Genomic DNA, 20768 nt, shown 5'->3' with positions numbered 1-20768 from the left:
CGCACTAAGAGTGATCAATTGGTTAAAAAAGTTTGTGCATAGTTTGTTTAAATCCTGGAAATCATGATCATGTACACGGGTCAGACAGTCAACTTCTGTTGGGACATGACTGGTTTAGGTTACTCATATACGAAATGCTTTACCACTGGCTATGAAGCCAAGTAGCTCAGCTCCACTGTGCTTTGCATTATAAGAGTCCTAGAACTGAATTGTATCAATTGTCGGAAATCTGATCCAAGTGCAAACAATTGGAGACTGAGTGGGGCTGCGCTGCCCCCCCCCCCCCCCGTTCCCCCCCCCCCCCCCCCCCCCCCCCCGTTCCGGGGTCCCTGGCTGGTGATAAAATCATCAGTATGCAAACATCAAGCAGCCTTGCCTGTCCCTCCAACTGAATTCGCTGGGTACACATTGCTTGTGAAAGCACTGACCGAAAAATCGCACTGCGGCATCACCGTCTAGGCCGACTATTTTCGCTTTAGTTGCAGCATGTGAAACGGGCCTAACGTTGCTGCACCTGAGAACCTGAGCAGTTCTGGTAGTCGACAATGACGCTTTGTAATGTTTTACAGCGAAAGCTGTTATAGGGACACAAACTACAAAGTGGCCTCGCGTCTCCCCGTATTCAACCTCGCGGTTACATGACAGTCAGATTCATGGTCACGACCTAAACTAACTAAACCAAATCCATCCCTCCTATATACGATTTTAGTTTTGACCCCTGGTCGGCACCATCTTACTTTGCTGGTGGTGCCCTGTATGAGCCAAACCTGAAAGCCAGCACCAGCACTTCTCAGCGTCCTCTTGGGCTCTGCGTATGGCGTTGGTGCAGCAGCTACTGTGCTGTGCTTGTGAATGCTGCCCAGTAGCGTGGTGTTTTGTGGTGCTCCTGAACTGACAACATGGCTGGTTTTGTTGAAGTGAGCCAACGAACTACATCGTCCAAGTAAGCTTTGTCAGTGCTGCATGGCGGAAGCAGCAGTAGCGGCCAGCGCAACGCTGAAAAGCGACGCTCCGCTTACTACTGAGATGTCTGTGTCTTATCTTTTGTGGAGCACATATTTAGAGCTATGAACTGTAATTATAATTGCACCTTTGGGCACAACTGCACAGCGAAGGAACTGCATGCACAGCTGCCAATTGCACGATGCAGGTGTACTATAGCTCGCTGCCGTACACCTTCATCACGCATTGAGACTTAAAAGTGAGCTGCTTTTATATCGCACGAAAGAGTTTGAAGTTAAGCAGGGCATGTGACGTACTACTACCTTGATGGAAAGAAATGCGAACAACCCGGCGCCAACAAGCTCCGCTGTTTCAATTTCTTTTCACCGCGCTTTTACTTCAGTGATATCAAAAAGACCCCAGACTTGTCCATGATACATTCTAGGACGACTCTAACGTCTTTTTCGTACCGCCCAGGTAAAAGCGCGATGAAAATAAATTCCAACAGCGGGGTGTGTTGGTGCCGGGTTGTTCGCATTTCTTTCCATCGAGGTAGTACCATTATGAGGTTCGTCATCCCATCCCGGTGGACGTAAAGCCATGTGTCATGTTTTACCTCCTGGGTATGCCATAGCATTGGGCTGCTGATTTGCCTTTTCCATCTCGGGGTGTTGAATGTGTGCTGATGGGCATTTTTGCATCTCGTCCTAATCAACGTCTATGATCGCGCTGAGCGGCAGCTGCAAAGTCTCGCATTTAACAGACGTTGGTGAGAAACGAGCATTGGAGTTGGGTTCACTTACATCTGTGAGTGTGAGTAATTGTGTGAGTTCAAGTGAGTGGATGTGAGTGTGAGTGAGTGCAAGTTTGAGTGGTTCTGAGAGTGAGTGCACATGGGTGCGAGTGAGAGTGAGTGGTTGTGAGTGTGAGTGGACATGAACGTGAGTGAGTGGATGTGAGTGCGAGTGGCCGTGAGTGTGATTGAGCCACCTCTCATGGTGCCGAGGTATGAGGCTGGCAACAGCGGACTAATGGAAACTGAAATGGCTGTTGATATGCAGTGCATGGGGCTAGAGAGTATTTTCCTTCTCCCAGCTTGCCTTCAGTAACATCGTGCATATGTGGCGCGCACCCAAAACTTGTGTAAAACCAACCAGATAATAGCTGAGGTGTTATAAATACCTCAACACAGATGGGGAGCAATGAGCCATAGCCACTGCCAATGCCTGTGTTAGCAGCATTGTTCCTCGCCAGGATCCCCTCCTACAGGAACTGTTAGTACATCTTGAAACACTTGCACCGATCGCAAAGCACACAGAATATTTTAAGTATGCACACAGTCCAAACATAATGACATGGCAGTGCAGCAGCTGCAACAGGTCACATGTTGATTGGTCAGCATGGAGTGGTCTTGCGCATGACATCACTGCAATGCTTCACGCTGCTTGGTTCCCATTTTGACAGAGGGATTAGACACCTTTAGCATACTCTGTGACCGTTGCCGGAGTACTAGTAGCGTGATTGCACTTGAGGCACCGCATACCGTAATCTGGTACCATAGTACTGGAAGTCCTAGCAGCAACACAGGCACTGCTGATTAGTGTGCAGTGGCAAATATGCTACCACTGTGTTGACACTGGCAGTACGATTGGCCTAACCATAACTACATGGCGGGAAGAAAAAAAAAATGGACAGTAGTTTGTTTTTTTTATCTGTGTAAAACTAATGAAGAGAAAGAAGGTCTGATAGTCAGTTTCTTAGCTGTGTAAAATGAATAACAGCTCAAGAAAAAAAAAACTGAAGGCATCATAAAGAAAAAAGTGCGTGACTGCGGGAATCAAACTGGAGACTTCTGAGCGGGCGGCAAAGACTGTGCCCTTGACTAAAATGGCTGAGCAGGATTTTGTCGTATGTTTTAACGCGACAGCGTTAAGGAGCTCATGTCGCAGAAAAGCCGGTGTCGTCGGCGTTGGCTCCGCGTTGGCGTCTTTGGCCGTGAGCAAAAAATGGCGCATCTCGGTGGACACCTGAACCGCACCGTAAGGGAAGGGATTTTAACGCGATAGCGTTAAGGATTGATTGATAGATGGATGGATGGATTGATTGATCGATCAATCGATCGATTTTCCCTTCCCTTACGGCGCTCCCAGTGTCCAGCGAGAAATGTGACAGGCGTCATTTCCTTTCCTTAAAAGCAATTGTTCATTTCATTTTCCTTCCCTTGTGGCCCGGCTTCAGGTGTCCACCAAGATATGCGAGACAGGCGTCTTTTCCTTAAATTGTCCAACGGGGCCGGCAATGCTGTGACATGCTGTCGCGTCTCACTCTTAAAGAGGAAGCTTAAGCGTCCTCCAATTTTACTTTATTGTTGTAATGGCAGGCCATATGTTTCCGCTACACGGATCTTGCTTTATTTCTGCCCTTGCAGGAGCCAATTGTCGTCCATTTTGCATGTTGCTCGCCCCAAACTTCTTTCTCGGCATTGCATATTGTTGAGGATGGGGGTCCAAGCCCATCGCAGGCCACCAGTGTTGGGGATTGCACTTCAGCGCCACCGGTGCCGCCAGAGTTGGAGACGGAGGGGCCCTTGAGTAGGCTGACTCGTTCAGCCCCGCAGGTCCAGTCTCCGAATGACTTTGTCGGACTCTGTTGAGGAGGGAAACTGTACAGTAGGGTTTATTTACATTTTATAAGCATGAGAATCAAAAGTGGGGATCTTTCCAAGTGGAGGATCTTAAGCGACGATCATAATGGAGGATGATTTTCACTGCACTCTCTGTCGAGTTTTATACCGTTTGTCGTCCCTAGATTCCCTAGGTTGAGGATGCCCTTGCCGGGGTGGGAGTGGCCTGAAACTTTCATTCTTGCGCACAAACTCACACCACTGCACATAGGGACACGCCCCCGTCACATGTCGAGCCTGGGAAAGAGGAGGATATCGGGTCCACATCGACTGCGGAGGGTGATGTTATCTGGCCAGCCGAAAGTTCCCACGCGCTGCTGACACCTGTTCTTTAGATGCCAGCTGACGCGCCGGACAAGATCGCATGGTCGGGTCCAAAAGCAGAAAGGGGTTGTTTCGTCCTTTGATATGCTTGCGAAGATTTCGGACAATGACAGTTAGCCCGCCGCCGTACTCGGCACGCCGTCTTACACCAGAAACAGGGCCCCTTTCGTTCCCCCAACTTAGTCACGAACATTGGGGAAGATAAATGCCGCTCGTTCGCTGCGGCGGCGTCTGTCAGGTCTCCGCTCCCTAGGGTTCCCAGAATCGGGTTCCCAGAATATTTCTTTTTTGAACAGTCCTGAAAATGGGGCAGAGTAGTACACTTTACGTGTAGGTGGCTGCACCTAACAGCTGCCAATAAAATTTATGGGTGGTGTAGTGAAACAGGCTGTGCACAGACTTCTGTTCATTTAACTCCAGTTGATCCTCTATACATCTCTTTATAAGTACACTACATGCTGAACCACCTGCTTCCTTTAATTCGCATTTTTTTGATAATTTAACTGAGTTGACTAACGTCAAATATCATGTGTAGCAGTGGTGCAGAACATAAAATCTGCTTTGGTTTATGACTTGTTGAAATAGTGTTCATGACACTTCGACAGCTTGTCACTATCAGCTCACTTAGAGAGAAGCTGTGGGTGGACTAAACATGGGGGTTGCTGCTGGGGATTCAGTTCAGCTTGATGCATTGCACTGGCACTTTGCAACTGATGTACAGCAGCGAGTTAAACATAAAATATTAGCACAACAGACCATTCACTGGGGCAGCGGAATGGCAACACGCGGCGCTGTGGTTCACAAATACGCCAATGACGAGTGTGCGAGGCCATTCCCATTCTCCAATCTAGGGGGAATTCAGCTGACAGTAATGGCCCCTGAAGAAAGTTTTTTGTTTTGTTTAATGAATGGCTGCTTCACTAAGATAAAACTAATAAAATAGTAATAAAATGAAGATATCGCTGCTCATGAAGACAGCGCTAAAAAGAAAGACCATGTGCAGCATCAAGAACGGCTGGGAAGCAACACATTTGACAAAACTTGCTTCCTCATGACCTCCTCTTGCTGCGAACATGGGATAGCCTTGCACTACTGCTATCAGCGTGTTGGCAAGCGGCAGCACCCCGCAGGTTGATTCTGCCCCTCCAGTCATTTGTCACTTGTGCTGAACTTTTTTTACTAGCCAGTGCACTTTGGCCCACCAGTGCTTTCAAGTTACGAAGTAGAACGATATTGCTGGCTAGTTGGTTCATTGCAGAAAAAAGGTTAGTACTGCACGAATGAGACACGACAGGAGAACAGGAACAAAAATGACAACACAGGCACAGACTTCCAACTCTTTATTTGAGACCGAAAGGCAAATGGTATATAAAGCATGAACCTAGGTGCACAACCATTACTGTCATTCACACAAGGCCTGATTAAAATCTAGACAACATCGATCAAATTTTTGTTTCAGAAGAGCCGCTAAACCACGCAGAACTCTGCGCCTGTGTTGTCATTTTTATTCCTGTTCTCCTGTCGTGTCTCATTTGCGCAGTACTAACCTTTTTCTTTCAAGTTTCTTCAACACATTTATTTAAATGGATGGATTTTACAAACATTTGCGCGCATATTAAATGGAAGTAAAGAACAAAAAAATGTGGCTCCAATCCATGCTGTGAAGGTGTTTGGACTGCGAAGTTGTAAAAAATGACTTCACCTGAAAATTCACACATGTGAAACCAGAGACAAGTGAAATGTGCTTGTGCTGTATGCTGTATGCCTGATTTGAAAGGAAATATGCTGTTTGCATTCAATTTTTAGCCTGGCGTTTTTTGCTTACGACAACAACATGAAAACGCAACCGTAATCTTTACCACGAAACACACACGCAGGGAGAAGGAACGGTGCTTCACATTGTTTGCAGGCACCGTTATCATACATTATGCAGTTTGCACTTCACACGAGGCTTCGAATGGCGTCAACCCCCTTCAAAGCAGCTGCAAACCTAATGTTTACCGGAACACATAGTTGTAATTGTCAGCACCCCATCAGAAATATTCCTTCCCTTACAGCGTGGTTTGGGTGTCCACCGAGATATGTGAGACAGGAGTCATTTCCTTTCCTTAAAACTAATTTTCATTTCATTTTCTATTCCTAATGGTGCGGTTCAGGTGTCCACCAAGATATGTGGGACAGGTGTCATTTCCTTTCCTTAAATTGTCCAAGGGGCAAGGGGTTGCCCTGAAGAAGGAAGGATGGGGTTACGTGGACGTTAAGCATTCTATTTTTTTTAATTTATTATTTTTAGGCTGTTACACCGATGCCGTTATCATACATTATGCAGTTTGCACTTCACACAAGGGCTTTGAATGATGTTAACCCCTTGCGAAAAAGCTGAAAACCTAACGTTTACCGGAATGCGTCGGACGGTGTCCCCACTGTATATAGAAATTAACTAGGAAATTTACACAGCGCCTGAAATGCAGAAATATTTAAAGTGCTATATACTAAAGCGCTCACTAGACTTCACTAAAATTATGGTTTCTTTCTTGCAAAATCAGTGCATTTTTGAGCGTGTTTTTCTTTAGCGTTGTGTCTTTTGCTTATGACGCCACGAAAATTTCCTTGGACGGTTGATGTATACAGCTTCGCTGTAAAACGCATACTGCTGGATGCATTGCTGCTACAGTGAAAACATAAGATAGCGACTTGCCAAATGTAGAACGAAGTTGCAAGTAGCATGGCTACTGGTAGCCTCACATCATTGCCGCCACTAGTAGACTAGCGTGCTGGAGCCTGCTGTTGTGTGAAGAACAAACTGCACCTGTCACCTCGAGGTGATGGATTGCAAGAGTGCATCACGCTGTGCTGAAACTCTGATGGCCCAAACTATCACATGGCACAATGCTACAGAAGTGCCCCCAGCCACTTCTAACTGGATGCCTCAGTAATGATAGCACATTTGGTTGCGTAGCATGGTAGCTCAAGGTGGTGACAGTGTGAATACTTTGATCGAGGCGCACTGCAGCACATTGCTGGGATGTATGCGAAAGGCAGCATTTGTTTTTTTCTTGAAGACAATACGGAATTGTTGCCAGGCATTGGACTGTTCATACCTCAGGTTCACATAGCCATAGTCAACTTTTTCCCCAAAAAATTGTGGCTTGGGCATCAAACAAATGAAAGCAAGCTTATTAGTCTCCCAATCCTATGGGGTTATGATGACTATACATGCCTGGTCCGGGTAGGTGTTGTCATAATACTGCTGCATGGTTAAAGAAATGGTGCTCCCACTGCCATGCATGGTATCTGACTGCTTACATTTCTCCATTGGTGCAGCTGTCCTCCAAGCGGGAGCTGTTCTTCCGCGACGGCCCAGTACCCCCAGCTGCACCCAGTGCAGGCAGCGGCCTGCTGGGCCTGGGCAAAGACAGTGCTGGTAGCTTGGCATCCGGGGGTGGTGGCGGTACTGCACCTCCATCATCATACACATCTTCAGCTCCCGGGAACCGTGAAGCTGCTGAAGGCTATGTGGGCTTTGCCAGTCTGCCCAACCAGGTGTACCGCAAGGCGGTCAAGAAGGGCTTCGAGTTCACCCTCATGGTGGTTGGTGAGTCGCACCACCACTCTCGACTTGGCTATGCAGGATAGCCCTTGCACTTGTGGTATATTTTCTGCACTCATGCTTGCTGGCATTGGCTAGCAGTGCACGTTGTGTTGCACCTGGCTGTTGCCAGCTATTGCCAAGAGGCCAATAGATATACAACCAGCTCTTCAAGTGTTCTTATGTGCTGTGAGCAAGGCAGGCTCACACACGTTAAATATTGTGCATTCATAACATATTCCAAAAGCATTAGCTGGAAGCAAAATCATAACCTCAAAACTTGTACCCTGTCAGGAGCTAAGGTTTCTCCACTCATGCCTTTTTCTTCAACTTGAGACTTTGTGATGCTGTTGTCTGCTCTGTTTTGCTTGTCTAGGGGGTACGTCTTTAAAATAATGATGGCTCTTGTGCTGTCATTGCCATGGCTCTCCTGATGTACACGCACTGCATCATTTTCTACAGGAGGCGGGTGGTCATTGAGTTGGGCTAGAAGGCCAAGTCCTGTCTGGTGTATGCCTCTCACATGCTTCTCACTCTCCCTTACTTTTATTTTACATGATAGCATAAGGGACCGTGTCGCAGAAAAGCCGGCATCGGCGTTGTTAGCCGTGAGCAAAAAATCCCGATTGGTCAACAGATGGGGTCGGGACATCACAGCCACATGACCTCGTGCGGGAATTTCAGGCACCCTACAATGCTCGCATTAAATGTGACGTCACGCTTGAAATGAAAGCGAGCGGAATGAATGCAAATTAAAGGTTGCCACATGTCTAAAATGATTTAGCTTTATAAAGTAATTCATTTCGTTTAAAGAAAAATTTCAAGAATTTTATGCAGGATTCGAACCTACCACCCTTGGGTTACGTACGAGCCAGACGCACTACAGACTAGGGCATGCAAGGCACGCGTGTACGGCTTGGGAGCAAGCGGGGGTTTATATGTCATGCGGTCTCTCACATGAAATGGTATCTAACGACAGTATGCTAATGAGTATCTGTGTAAATAGGACCACAGGCCACTATCGCGTCACACCCTTAAGGCGGAGCTTAAGTGTCCCCCTGCTTTTTTTATCATATTGATTTGTTTTGTCTTAAATCTAGAGTAACATCTGTTTTGGCCACAGTTTCAGCTAGCGTTGCATAGTAGTACTTTATTTCTAACGTGGCATACTTGTAAGGCAGTGTTGGCAGGCTTGGGAAGAAGAGGAAACCAAGGGGAGACAGTGTCATTTCTCCATCAGGGGGTTGTGCTCTGGACTGTGTATGACGTGATTTGTGCAGGTTTTGACTAGTGATTCAGCATTATTTTTTCCTGACATGCCATTCTTTGAGAAGTATGCTTTTGCACACCATATTGCTTGTAGATCTTCACAGCCAATTTGAACTCTTGCATGTAGTTTACTTGAGGCAAGGCTGTGCCCCTGTTAGCTCATGGTTTTTCTTTTTGCATGGGCATTTGTCTTTTATTGTTTATGGTGTGTAGGGGGTCTGTCAGCAGTGATATAATTTTTGTCATCTTCCTAGCTGTTGGCACTAATTTTATATCGTCACATAGTGCATAGTGTGTGACGAAACTTCTGGGGCTGTGCAGGTGAAGCTGGACTTGGAAAATCAACACTCATCAATTCAATGTTCCTGACGGACATCTACTCTAACGAGTATCCTGGACCATCTCATCGTGTGAAGAAAACTGTAGAGGTTGAAACTACTAGAGTGCTTCTAAAGGAGGGCAGCGTCAACCTTACATTGACCATTGTGGACACACCGGGTTTCGGTGACGCTGTTGATAACACTCAGTGGTGAGGCTGACTTCTCTTTTATCTTTTGCTGTTTCCTTTGCTTACCATTAGAATGTAGCAGTTGCTTAAGATGCATGGCATAACACTTAACAAGGCATTTTGTATAAATATTAATTTGTACATTCCTGCTCTGTTAGTGCATTAGTCCTGACATTGGTTGTGCCTTAAAATTTTGTCGCAGGAAGAGTGATAAGTTGCTTGACGATTTTTTCCGTAGGACTTATCATCATTGCTTAACATATCTCGACAAGTCGCAGCTTAGGCTGCAAAGAAAAAGCTCGTATCCCAGAAGAAGCAATGAACTTCAGTCTTCAGTATAGTTGAACAGTAGTTTTTACAACAAAACTAGCTTATTACTTCTCACTTCAGAAATTAATGCCCAAATCAATCATCTATTCGTGCAGTAATTTCTAGAAGTGATTTTCCTCTTCACATTGTCTTCTCTGTGGTTCTTCAAAAATCTTTGAAGAATCTTTGAATCTTGTAATAGGTTAGATGTATGGACTGGTATTGTAGCTTAACATGACTGAGCAAGTGATAACGCCTGCACTGTGCATAATGGTGACATTGACCAAGAAATTGTTAGCTGGATGATTGCAAAAACAGACTCAGTTTGCCCTCTCCTGATGAACAGCGGGAAATACGAAAATGAAATGAAATCAGTATGTCGGTCCTGCTCACAGGTCTAGCTAGCATGATTGATTTGTAATCAGTGTTGTTATCCACTGACATAAATAGCTGGCTTTTGGCTATAATGTTACATTGGGGAGTGTGTATGTTTGTTTTGTATGCGATGCGGAAGTGAGTTGGCTGTTAGAACCTCTCCCCCCCCCCCCCCCTTTCTTTTTTTGCAGAGGTGACAGCTTTTTGTTTTTCTTTTCTGTCTGTTTCTTCTTTCCCTGCGCAGTTGGCAGCCGATCATTGACTACATTGAAGCCAAGTATGCAGAGTATCTGGATGCTGAATCGCGTGTCCATCGGACGACACTGCCTGACAACAGGGTTCACTGTTGCATCTACTTCATTGCACCATCAGGACATGGGTCAGTAGTGTGCTACTGGTCTATTTAAGCTGTTGGAGATGCCACTCAAACTAATATACTCTCATCACTGAGTTCATATGATCTTTTCATTGTGGCCATTTTTCCCTTTGAGCAGTGGCAGTGCTGGTTTCTTCAGTGAGCTCTATTTGAGGCTTTACATGTGCCTGTCCAAATTATCATTAATATTGCATCCTGCGTGGAAGCCAGAAACCAATATTTTTCATTAGGCTACCCTAGCAGTTTAAAAGTGCACTAGCTTTCAGTGGTGCTCCAACTGCTCCAGTCTGCTCCAAAAGCGGCAGATTGATCAATATTGCGTCGTAGTTGCACCAAAAAGAAGATACGGTCACAGGAAAACTATTTTCGGAACCATTCCGGCTTTCAGTTGGCAACCTACTAAAACGTTTCCGTAGTTGGCAATCAATCCAGGGTGGGCTGGCTTGTGGTAGAATTTAGCAGCCAGTTCATTCGTGCACATAGAGGAAGGAAAGATTGGCCGCTGTCTCAGCGCATTTGTGCATGCGCAGCAGCCATTGCAGCAGACGACGCCGCTGCGCCCAGGATTACTACTGGGTGCGCCTTCAGCCAAAGATTCCCAGTAATCCTTGCGAAAGCACATGACTTTCCCGAGTTTTCCTTCCTCCATGTTCGCGCATCATGTCAGTTGCATCAAAAGGTTGCATCATGTCAGTCATCCCTGAAGTGGGCTGAGGAAGTTGCATCTCCTGGGTTGAAGAACAAAAGCTTGGAGCAGGTTCAACGAGGTCAAGCTTTGTTGGAACAAGTGAATTTGAGTCTTGCTGATTCACTTTGCGAGCTTGATGAATTTGTGAAGAATTCCAGGAAGTGTTGCGATAGTGCCAACATGAAAAAGAAAATGGTTCAATGTGTCCTTTAGACTTTTAGTCAAGCATGCTTGGCAGAACTTGCGTGCAAGGCAGTGCCAGCATTAATATGTCATTGTTGCTTGTGAGCACCTGTCTTGTTTTTTTTTCTTCCCAGCTACACATGGCTGAACCTGATCTTGTTAGTTACAAACTATTCTAGGTGACTCCTTTATTCCATTTCTGCTGCTCCTGGGTTGCTCTAGAATTACCGTTCTGATACAAAGGTGCTCCAAAATAAATACTTTTGTGCTCCAAAAATTGTTCCAGAACTTGAAATGGCTGGACCACTGCTAAGCTTTATTTAAAAATTGTATGTTATTTGTGAACTTGGAGCTGCAGTTTGCATGGACTCTGAGGTTTCTGAACACGTAATATTTGTTTATAGGTTGAAGCCTCTTGACATTGAATTCATGAAGCGACTGCACGATAAAGTGAATATAATACCAGTTATTGCCAAGGCAGACACGATGACGCCAGAGGAGTGCAGCCTGTTCAAGCGGACGGTGAGCACTGCCAACAGTTCCTTGGAAGTGCCTGAAAATTTTTTTATGCTTTTCAGTGTACTAAAGATACCTGGTGCAAAGCATTTGCTTCTTAGTACATATTCGTCACTGAGCAGTTGCCTTTCATTTACCCAGACAATTGTGCAGTCCCGTGAAGTCTTGCACGAAGCCGCTACAAAGTGGAACTTGAAATGCGACGAACGAAGAGCTTTGTTTACGAGACATAATACAATAAAAGCTCGTTAATTCGAACTTGCGGTTAATTCGAACTGACGCCTGGGTCCCAGTACAACCCTTTGTATTTCAATGGGGGAAAACTCCTGATAATTCGAACAAGTCGGCATCCGCTGCTGTTAATTCGAACCACTGGCTGACATTGCTCCTCTTAGACAGAAGTTGACCCATAGCGAGTAAAACACACTCCAAATTTACCAGAGATGTAAAACAATGGAAAAGAAAAAAAAAGGCCGAGTGCATGAGGCTCACGGAGCCCGTGTTCCGGTGCATGCCATAGCAGGTTTTCGCTGCCGAAGCACTTGCCCACGCCGCTGATACTTCGCCGCGAGCCGTTACAGGTTTTTGTTGTGCCGCGGTCGCTGGGTCGCGATCACGTGGTTGGTGTAAACAACGTAGTATGGCGGTTTCGGGCGATGACGGCTTTTGTTGGTGCCGCGAGCACGAGCTACGTGTACAGCAGCGTGGAGATGTTGGAGCCCTTGAGTGACGCTGGTATAATTGAGGCTGCATGCTCCTAGCAGACATCGCAGGGCTCATGTGTGGTGAAAATAGCCGACAGTGATGAGTCCGACGGCGGCATTGAGACTACGCCACTGCCAAGTGCACATGAAGTTGCATCGGCGCTCGATGTTGCAGCACGCCACTTCTCTGCCTGAGAACTGTGATGTTGCACAGGAGCTTTGGGCAAGCTGCAGATGATGCTGATGGAGTCTTGGCAGAAGAAACGCAAGCAAATGCACTTCACCGATTACTTTAAATTTTGACAACCCTTCCCCATAAATAAACATGTTTTGGAGCATAAGTAGCATCATATATTCCATCACTAAAGCTCACTGCTCACGCGAATACATTCCAGTTCTTGTTTCTGGTGCATAACTGACCAATCAATTTATTTCATTTGCCACTAGGGCCTGATGAATTTAATTCTCAGAATATGCCCGCCACAAACATGTAGTAACGCCTAGCTCGCTATAACGAGTCTGGATGTGACTGCTTCAGGCTCTGCTCGCACGGTGGGCTGCTACAGTAGAATCTCGATGATACGAATTCCTCGGGAGCACGCAAAATATTCATATCATCCCGAATTTGTATGATCCAAAACAAGCCAACTTCAACACGAAAATGAACAAAAACATTATTATGCTTAACTACTTCTGTCCGAGAACGTCTGTAATGCACTTCTGCACTTTCCTGCCCTCGTTGTTGCTGACCAGCCCCGTCTGAAACGCGTAAAACCATGCAGCAGTTTCGTTGCTCACGTTGCTGGCACCGATGTGTGGCGCAGCACATCAAGAGCGTGAAAGGTTTCTGCCAGTGATGGCAGTTGGTCTGACTCGCCGGCATCTTCACTATCGCTGTCAGGCTTCTCGTGTTCATCTCCGTCTGCTTCATTGATTAACTCTTCCATGGTTCTTAACCCGCATGTAGCAACGTCGTCGTCCGCGGTTAAAAGCCGATGCTTGAGTTTCGAGACTGTCCCAGCCTTCAGTTGTGGAATCCTCACCGGCCTGTTGATTATCTCCCGTTGGAGCCACATCAGGCCCCATGTTAAATCCACATTTTCGAAAACAATTCAAGATTGTGCCTGCAGTCACATTGTCCCAAGAAATGGCTAGGCGGTGCACTGCGTCTAACAGGCTTATCCGAAAATTCACATATTTGGGCTCAGTTTTCGGCAGAAGATGTCTCTTTAAAAGTCCTTTGAAGTGATGCTTAACGTTGCGAATGATTCCAGCATCTAGTGGCTGCAGATGGCTGGTAGTGTTCACTGGCAGGAACCTAACTGTATTGTTGTTGAAAGTCATTTGCTTTGGGTGGGCAGAACACTGGTCGGCAAAAAGCAAAATCCTTTAATTTTTGGATGCCGTTTTATGGTCCAGGTTTGTGAGGAACTCATGAAATAAATTTGCAGTCATCCAGGCCTTTCGGTTCCCTCTGTACAAAACAGGCAAACGTCCTGCCGATCAGAACACCTCGGCTACTTGGACTTGCCGATGACTGTAAGCTGCAGCTTCTCCGAGCCGTCAACGTTGCAGCAAAAAAGCACTGTCACTTGTTCCTTGCTTTTCTGGCCGCCCTGGTATGCCAAGTCCTCTCTGGTTGCAGATTGAAGAAGAGGCCCGCCTCATCGGCATTAACTATGCCGCGCGGCGCGTACTCCGAAATCAGAGCCGGCAGCATGTTCAGCCAATCGTCGGCAGCTGATTCGTCCACACTTTATTTCCTTTACCAGAGACGACTCTGTACACAAGTCCGTGCCTCTCTTTAAATCGGTGCAGCCATCCTCCAGAAGCCTGGAAACCTTCGATTCCAAGAGAAAGCGTGGTGTTGTCGGCTTTTTCTCGCAGTACCTTGCCGTCCACGTTGATGCCGGCCGCTGTGACTTCGCGAAACCATGTTAGCAGGCCCTCTTCCAGCTTAACATGCATCGCCGTTTTCGCCTGCTTCTCGTTGACACCGAAGTTCTGAGCATTCTTGATAATAACATCTCGCTGCCCAACACTGGTTCGGAGTGTTGATGGTGCCAGCCCTAACTCTTTCGCCAAGTCGACACGTTTCTTCGCTGGGTTTTCATCAACCTTCTTGAGTATATCAAGCTTCTTAAAAAAAAGAGCCTTCCGCTTCCGCGACATGTCAACAGCAAACGCTTGCGCAGCTTGAGTCATTGTCACGTTTGAGCAGACCACGTTGCACACGGCACCAATGAACAAGGGAAATGGACGGGTGCAGCCAGAGGCAGTGCCCTCCCGGCCAGCTCCCAGCAGCTGTGAGACAACTTTTTCGATAGGCCAATGAGCTGCCAGCAAGTGGGTGACATAGCCCTGTCAGGCACGTGACTTCCCTTTACTCTTGTTGGGTTGCTACAGGCAACGCGTTGTAGCGCGCGCCCGTCAAGATAGGCGAAAGGGAGGCGGTGGGTAGAGAGGGCCAGCGGCGGCAGCCGGTACCCTCTCCCCCTCTATGTGGGCTCTCTTGCATGCGCAGGTGGTTAGTCGCACGTTCGTATCATCTGCGCCGGCTTGCAAAATTGTTCAATAATCCGGAATTGTAACGCGTTCTTTACAATGTAGACTGTCCAAGACACTTTCGAAATTCGGATCAACCGTAATTGTATCATCGAGATTCTACTGCATAACTGCTCATTCTAGTGCCCATTTGATATTTTGAACTTCACTTAATTTGAACAATTTTCCGGTCCCCTTAGAGTTCGAATTAACGAGCTTTTACTGTAGGAGGAAGTGCAACAAGATGCACGAATATGTGAGGATCGTTAAAGGGACACTGAGAAATACTCCATTGATTTTTGTTCTTAACGGAAATGGTTGTTTGGCTCTTTGTGGCTATGTTTGTTTGTTCAGCAGGAAAAGATGCATATATTGCTAAGAAAATTGGATTTAAAAATACCACATTTTTTTCCCGTTGCTTGATGCACTCTCATAATGTCAATAACAAAAAGGGTTTCATTGTTATTGCTTGGAAGTAAATGGCGTGTAGTCTACACTCGGCAGTCCAGTGGGGAAGAAACAGATGATGGTATCACAGTTTGCTTGTGAAAATGGCCGGTAGTGGCAATACTTGTATTTTATTTTTTTACCTTTTCTAGCTTTGAAAGCTCCGTTATCAGTACAAGTAGCCTTTTTGTCATTAGGATGCTTTACAAAGCACAAGCAGTTTACAAAGCACAAGCAGTACAGTAATCCCTCATTAGAACGAAATTGCTTTACCCGAAATATCGCTTTATTCGAAATTTCTTCCGGCCCCAACCCAACCGCACGCATTTTAAACCGCGTTACTCGAAGCGCACGAAGAGCTTGACCCGCTTAGAGTGAAGTGGTGAGTGGAGGTATCGCCGCTGCCGAACGGCGGCGACCCTTTTACGCATGCAGTGTCAAATTAATACTGCTGACGAATTAGTCTCATGCAGGCACAGAGCAGGCCACAAAAGTACCAAACCTACGACTGATGACCTGCCTTGTAACGGGTACCAAGCGAGTGCTGAGTGCCCTCAGCTGTTCACAGTGGAGCGTACAGAAGCTGTCAAATTTCATCGTACAGCACGCCCAAACCGTTAATCTCGGTCGCAATCGCGTCGCTGGTGTCCCCTGTGATAGAATCCACACGAAATGATCCACACGGTCTCTTGGATGCCAAAAATTGTCCAAAAGACCACGGGCAAACTTTCACCGTTGCATTCCATGGGCTGCGCTCTATGAGCAAAGTTTTACCGCTCTAAAGAGCACTTCTGGCGCTGAAATGTGCCAAAAAGCACAAGCGTCCCTCCGATTATGGGCCCATACACACTTGCGAGTCGCAGAGGGTGTGCGACTGTTTTGGCCAAAAAGCGACATTTGCTCGCTGCTCGATTTTCCAGCACTGCGACTGTGAGTCGCAAACCGCGGAACCAATCGGCGAGCGAGCCGAGCTTTCGGCACCGAACTGAGCTACTCCCTGCCTGCCGTAATTGTTGCTAAGCCTAACTGTTTCACATCTGCCAAAGCAGACGAAACACTCAAAAGCGCGTAAACGTCATTCCCAAGAGTTTTCGCTTCAAACAAGAAGGCGACCTGCTTGTCACGCCTGCAAGTGTGAACAACAGTGTTGTCGAGCTGCTGCCTGGTCGCATGCCCTTTACTAAGCTCCACGCAAGGAACTACGTTAACAAATTGGGAAGACGACTTTGAGGAAGCCGGTCTAGAAATTCGCTCACCACTTGGCATAATTGGTCTACATCGCAATAAAACACTGTCCGTAGCTTCGTTGCACTTCTGACTGTGCAAATCGGTCGATAACTTGCCGAAAATACGAAAAATCCGAGTGTCACCAGCGCCGAGTCGGGCGGGGCAACGCAACCATGGTGCTTTTCCAGCAATTTTATCGAGCCGCTTAAGCTCGATTCGCGCCATGTGACTAGACAAACGGTCTAAATGCGTGATATGGTCATTGAATTTTCTTCCTAAACATTTGTCAACGGCGCGGACGCAACACTGCACGAACACCGACACTCGAACCGTAGAATTAGCACAGTGTCGTCAACAACGATGCGCTGAAAAACTCTCATTTTGCAAACTTCACGGCTGCATATCTCTGGAAAAAATTGCCCAGTAATCATGCAAAGCCCCTACTGCAAAACTGTTCAGTTTTTATGATCTCTCTGCGTACCCACAATGAGCGGCTAATCGTTTTTCGAGCACAACACAACCCGACTCGAGCCACGCATTTGCGAAGCTTTGCAGCACTCTTGTAGTCTTCCGTGACCCCCCAACCCCCCCATAAAAGCGGCCACTGCGTTCGAAATACCCCCATAAACGCGTCCACTGCCTTCGTGATTCGAAATACCCCAAAGGTTGAATCCATGTGCGGCGCCCGCGGCCTCATGCAGTGTTTGGTCAGATTAGAGCAGGGGTTGCACACGCCCGGTAAGAACTTGAAACAGCCAAAGCTCACTGCCTTTTTTGCACCTGAATAAAGTTTTGCTTCACTAAACACATTGTATATTGAATTCCTCGCAGTTGCGGCGCAATGAAAGCTCGACTTTTTTAGCCTTTCTTGGGTGGTCGCTTATGTTGTATTACTGCTGGTAACAAATTTTTTCGCCGTCCTGCTGACTTCGTTATAACGAGTGATTACTGTACTTGTATTTTTTGCCCTTTTCTAGCTTTGAAAGCTCCGTTATCAGTACAAGTAGCCTTGTTGTCATTAGGGTGCTTTAATTAGTAAAGGCTAGCTTCACTTTGACCTCAGGGTCTCTTTAGTGCTGTGTAGCAATTGACGCCAGTGTTTAGCTGCTGCTGTCACGTGGCCTTATCTGCTGAGGTGGAGTTACAAGGTGTAAAACTGAATGCTGCTTAAACACGTTGTTTTTTTTTGTGTGTGTGTGTATCCAGAAGGCCACAACTGCTGCAGCTGTTCAGAAGCTGCAGCAGTTTACTGCTCAGTAGGCAGTTTCATTTTTGATACTTTGCCATGATGACAGCAGTTCATCGGAGGCAAATTGCAAAAAAATGTCACATGTTGAGGTTTCAGATTGTGTTAAAGTGTTGGGAAAACCCATAAGTGTCGGAAAGCTCAAGCCCGTTAGGTGGCATTTCTCATAGTCCGAAGTGTAGATTTGGGGCATGAAAGAAAAAATGTTGCAGTATTCAGCATGCTGCAAAGCTGCTGATCTGGATTAAACTTTCGTTTTATTTGAATGGCCACACCTTTGTATTGACCTAATATTGATTGCAGTATTGTGGGGGTGGCACACTGAAGTACTGCTTCTGTATTAGAGTTCAACACAGTAGCAGTATGACTACCAAAATTTTGGCAGTGGTTTTAGTTTTAATTCGTGTGTGATATCGGTGTATTGTAGTTTGCCTTGCTGCACTACAGTTTACGCATACATGGTGCTGATATGTTCATTTTTGGGGGGGTTTGGGAACAGATCTTGAATGAGATCACGCAGAATAAAATAAGACTTTATGAGTTTCCTGACCCTGAAGATGAAGAGGAGAACAAGCTGCAAAAACCACTCAAGGTGATAACTGCTGTCAATTGTTGTTCTGCTTTTAGAAAATTTAAATCCATAATCATTTGTGAGTAAATGCTTGTTTGGTGTGTTGTGTAGGAGCAAATGAATCTAAGGGACAATTTTTGAAGATGTAGTGTGCACTTGCTAATTGGTGCACATTGTAAAATACAGGTAATGAAGGCAATTGGAAGTTTAAATAAAGTTGCATAAATAATAAGTAGTGAATATGTGGTTGAGGTAATAATACATAATGGGATATGTTGATTAGTAGTTATTGACATAAAATAGCAATAACCGTGAAGTGAATATTCGTAATTATAGTTATCATTCATATAAAGTGTGAATAATCTTGCACGGCAGTGACAAGACCGCACTTCTTGGTCGAATGAGCATGCCTTTCTGGTGCACTCTATTTGAAAGGACTGAGAGCTGAACATTATAGATCTTGCACTTCTCTGCAGTAATGCTGCAGCAATGCACCAGGCGAACAGCAGTCTGGTGGTGTGCCCTCTTTCTTGGTGTAGTTAGGACTAATGTTCTATTGGGGACAGAAGTGTGCAGGTCGCACCACTGCTGGTTCAAATGCATTGCTGCGTCACCAGTGTTACGTAGTTGCCCAAGAATGGCGCACTCACTTCGCATGCCAAGGAGGTGCTCGTCCAGAAACATCAGCTCTGCTTCCCTTGTGCTTGTTGTGTGGAGCAGCCCACACAATGTGTCAGCAAGCTGGCATGATTTCCGGTATATGCTGCCACTCTGATAAGGCACCAGCAAGCTGCATTTCTTCTTGGATTTTACCAGCAGCTCGCTGCTGCAGGCTGCCGGGGCATTGATTCGCGCATGAAGCGAAGGATTGGAACCTCGTTTCGGGGACGTTCTGGGACGACCAGCCAGGATAGACACGGCGATGATAAAAAAAAAAAATTGACACAAGCGATGATTTCTTGCACGCTCACTCATCCTGGGCCCTTCTGTCCCCGACAGTACATTGAAGGTGTAGCGGAGGTTGCTTTGAAATTAGCCACCACGTATAAAAGTTTACATTGTGTTTAGTGGTTTACCATCAACAGAATAATCTAACATCAAAATGAAGGTATGGTTAATTTTCACAATGCCTTCAGCAGAAAAGTCATTGGCGAAGCAGGCCGGGCAACAACTGCCTTACACTGGAGGCCGCAGGTCCCATGCACAGAGTGTCATTCTGAACTGGTGCTCAAACCGTCACTGCAAGCAGACAAGCGCTGAATCAAATCGTTATATATGCATGTCTCCGCTATGTTTCAATTTCTGAATAACTTTGGGTGATGTGGCTTGGGCCAGTAAAGGGCTTTACCATCCTGACTTATTCTGGATGGTTCCTACCAATCGTTGTATCAGGCAGGGCACGCGTAATTGTGCGTTGTATTGTCCACATTTTTCATGGATTATCCCTATAAATGTCTACTGGGCCCACTCTAATTCATCATAAATACGGGTCATCACATAGTTAAAGAAAGGGGGCCACATTGGGGGGTGTTACAGGAAATAGGAAAAATTTAACAAAAATGCAACTTGTCTGTAGGCACCCTGTCAGTCTCGAAAAAATTTGCAGCCTTTACACATATGCATGCACTAGTTTCTTGGGGGCAGAATCGCTTGTTTTATTTCGTTTTCGGCTGAGAAAATATGCATTGTTTGTTCTATATTTAATGCCCTTCTATTCAAATATTTATGTTTCGAAATTCTAAAATAGGCTTATCACCTAGCGCAGGCCTTGTGTTCCTTGGGGCTTTGTGTTCAATGATTCTTGCTTTTTGCAGGAGCGTGTGCCCTTTGCTGTTGTAGGCAGCAATACTGTTGTGGAAGTGAATGGTCGAAGGGTCAGAGGTCGCAAGTACCCTTGGGGAGTTGCAGAAGGTGAGAATAGTAGTTTTAAGGAAACATTGAAAATGGCAGTGTTTTATTAGATTTATTTGGTGAGGTCATCCACTCATTTACTGCAATATTGGTGCATTAATAGTGGTTCTGTAAGAGCTTGCCATAAACAGATTTCTCCTGATAAATACAGAAGTTAATTTGAATGAATGAATGAACTTTATTTCCTTGTCATAGCGAGTGGAGACTGGGACTAAAGGTACCAATGACCTGACGAAAGGTCCCAGCCTCCTACAGTAAACAGTTTCAACAGCAGTGATAAGAGAAGGAAATACATATACAAGGCAAAAGTACAGAATTTACACAAGTACAAACATATTACACTTGTAATACGCACT

The 20768-nt window shown here is 46.0% G+C and overlaps 1 protein-coding gene across 4 annotated transcripts in view; it reads left to right on the top strand.

The window, feature by feature from the left end:
- Nucleotides 1-20768, top strand: part of LOC144114219 (septin-7-like) — an 83098-nt gene that overhangs the window by 25967 nt on the left and 36363 nt on the right. For all 4 annotated transcript variants that reach the window (XM_077647817.1, XM_077647815.1, XM_077647816.1 and 1 more), the window contains exons 2-7: nucleotides 7274-7544; nucleotides 9129-9336; nucleotides 10244-10378; nucleotides 11651-11768; nucleotides 18430-18522; nucleotides 20316-20412. In XM_077647817.1, coding sequence (XP_077503943.1) covers nucleotides 7274-7544; nucleotides 9129-9336; nucleotides 10244-10378; nucleotides 11651-11768; nucleotides 18430-18522; nucleotides 20316-20412 — 922 coding nt within the window. The remainder of the gene's footprint in view (nucleotides 1-7273; nucleotides 7545-9128; nucleotides 9337-10243; nucleotides 10379-11650; nucleotides 11769-18429; nucleotides 18523-20315; nucleotides 20413-20768) is intronic.

Source organism: Amblyomma americanum, chromosome 1 (genome assembly GCF_052857255.1).
Source record: "Amblyomma americanum isolate KBUSLIRL-KWMA chromosome 1, ASM5285725v1, whole genome shotgun sequence".
Lineage (NCBI taxonomy): Eukaryota > Metazoa > Arthropoda > Arachnida > Ixodida > Ixodidae > Amblyomma > Amblyomma americanum.
Note: the sequence above shows the minus strand (reverse complement) of the source record. Positions and strands in the feature narration are given on the sequence as shown.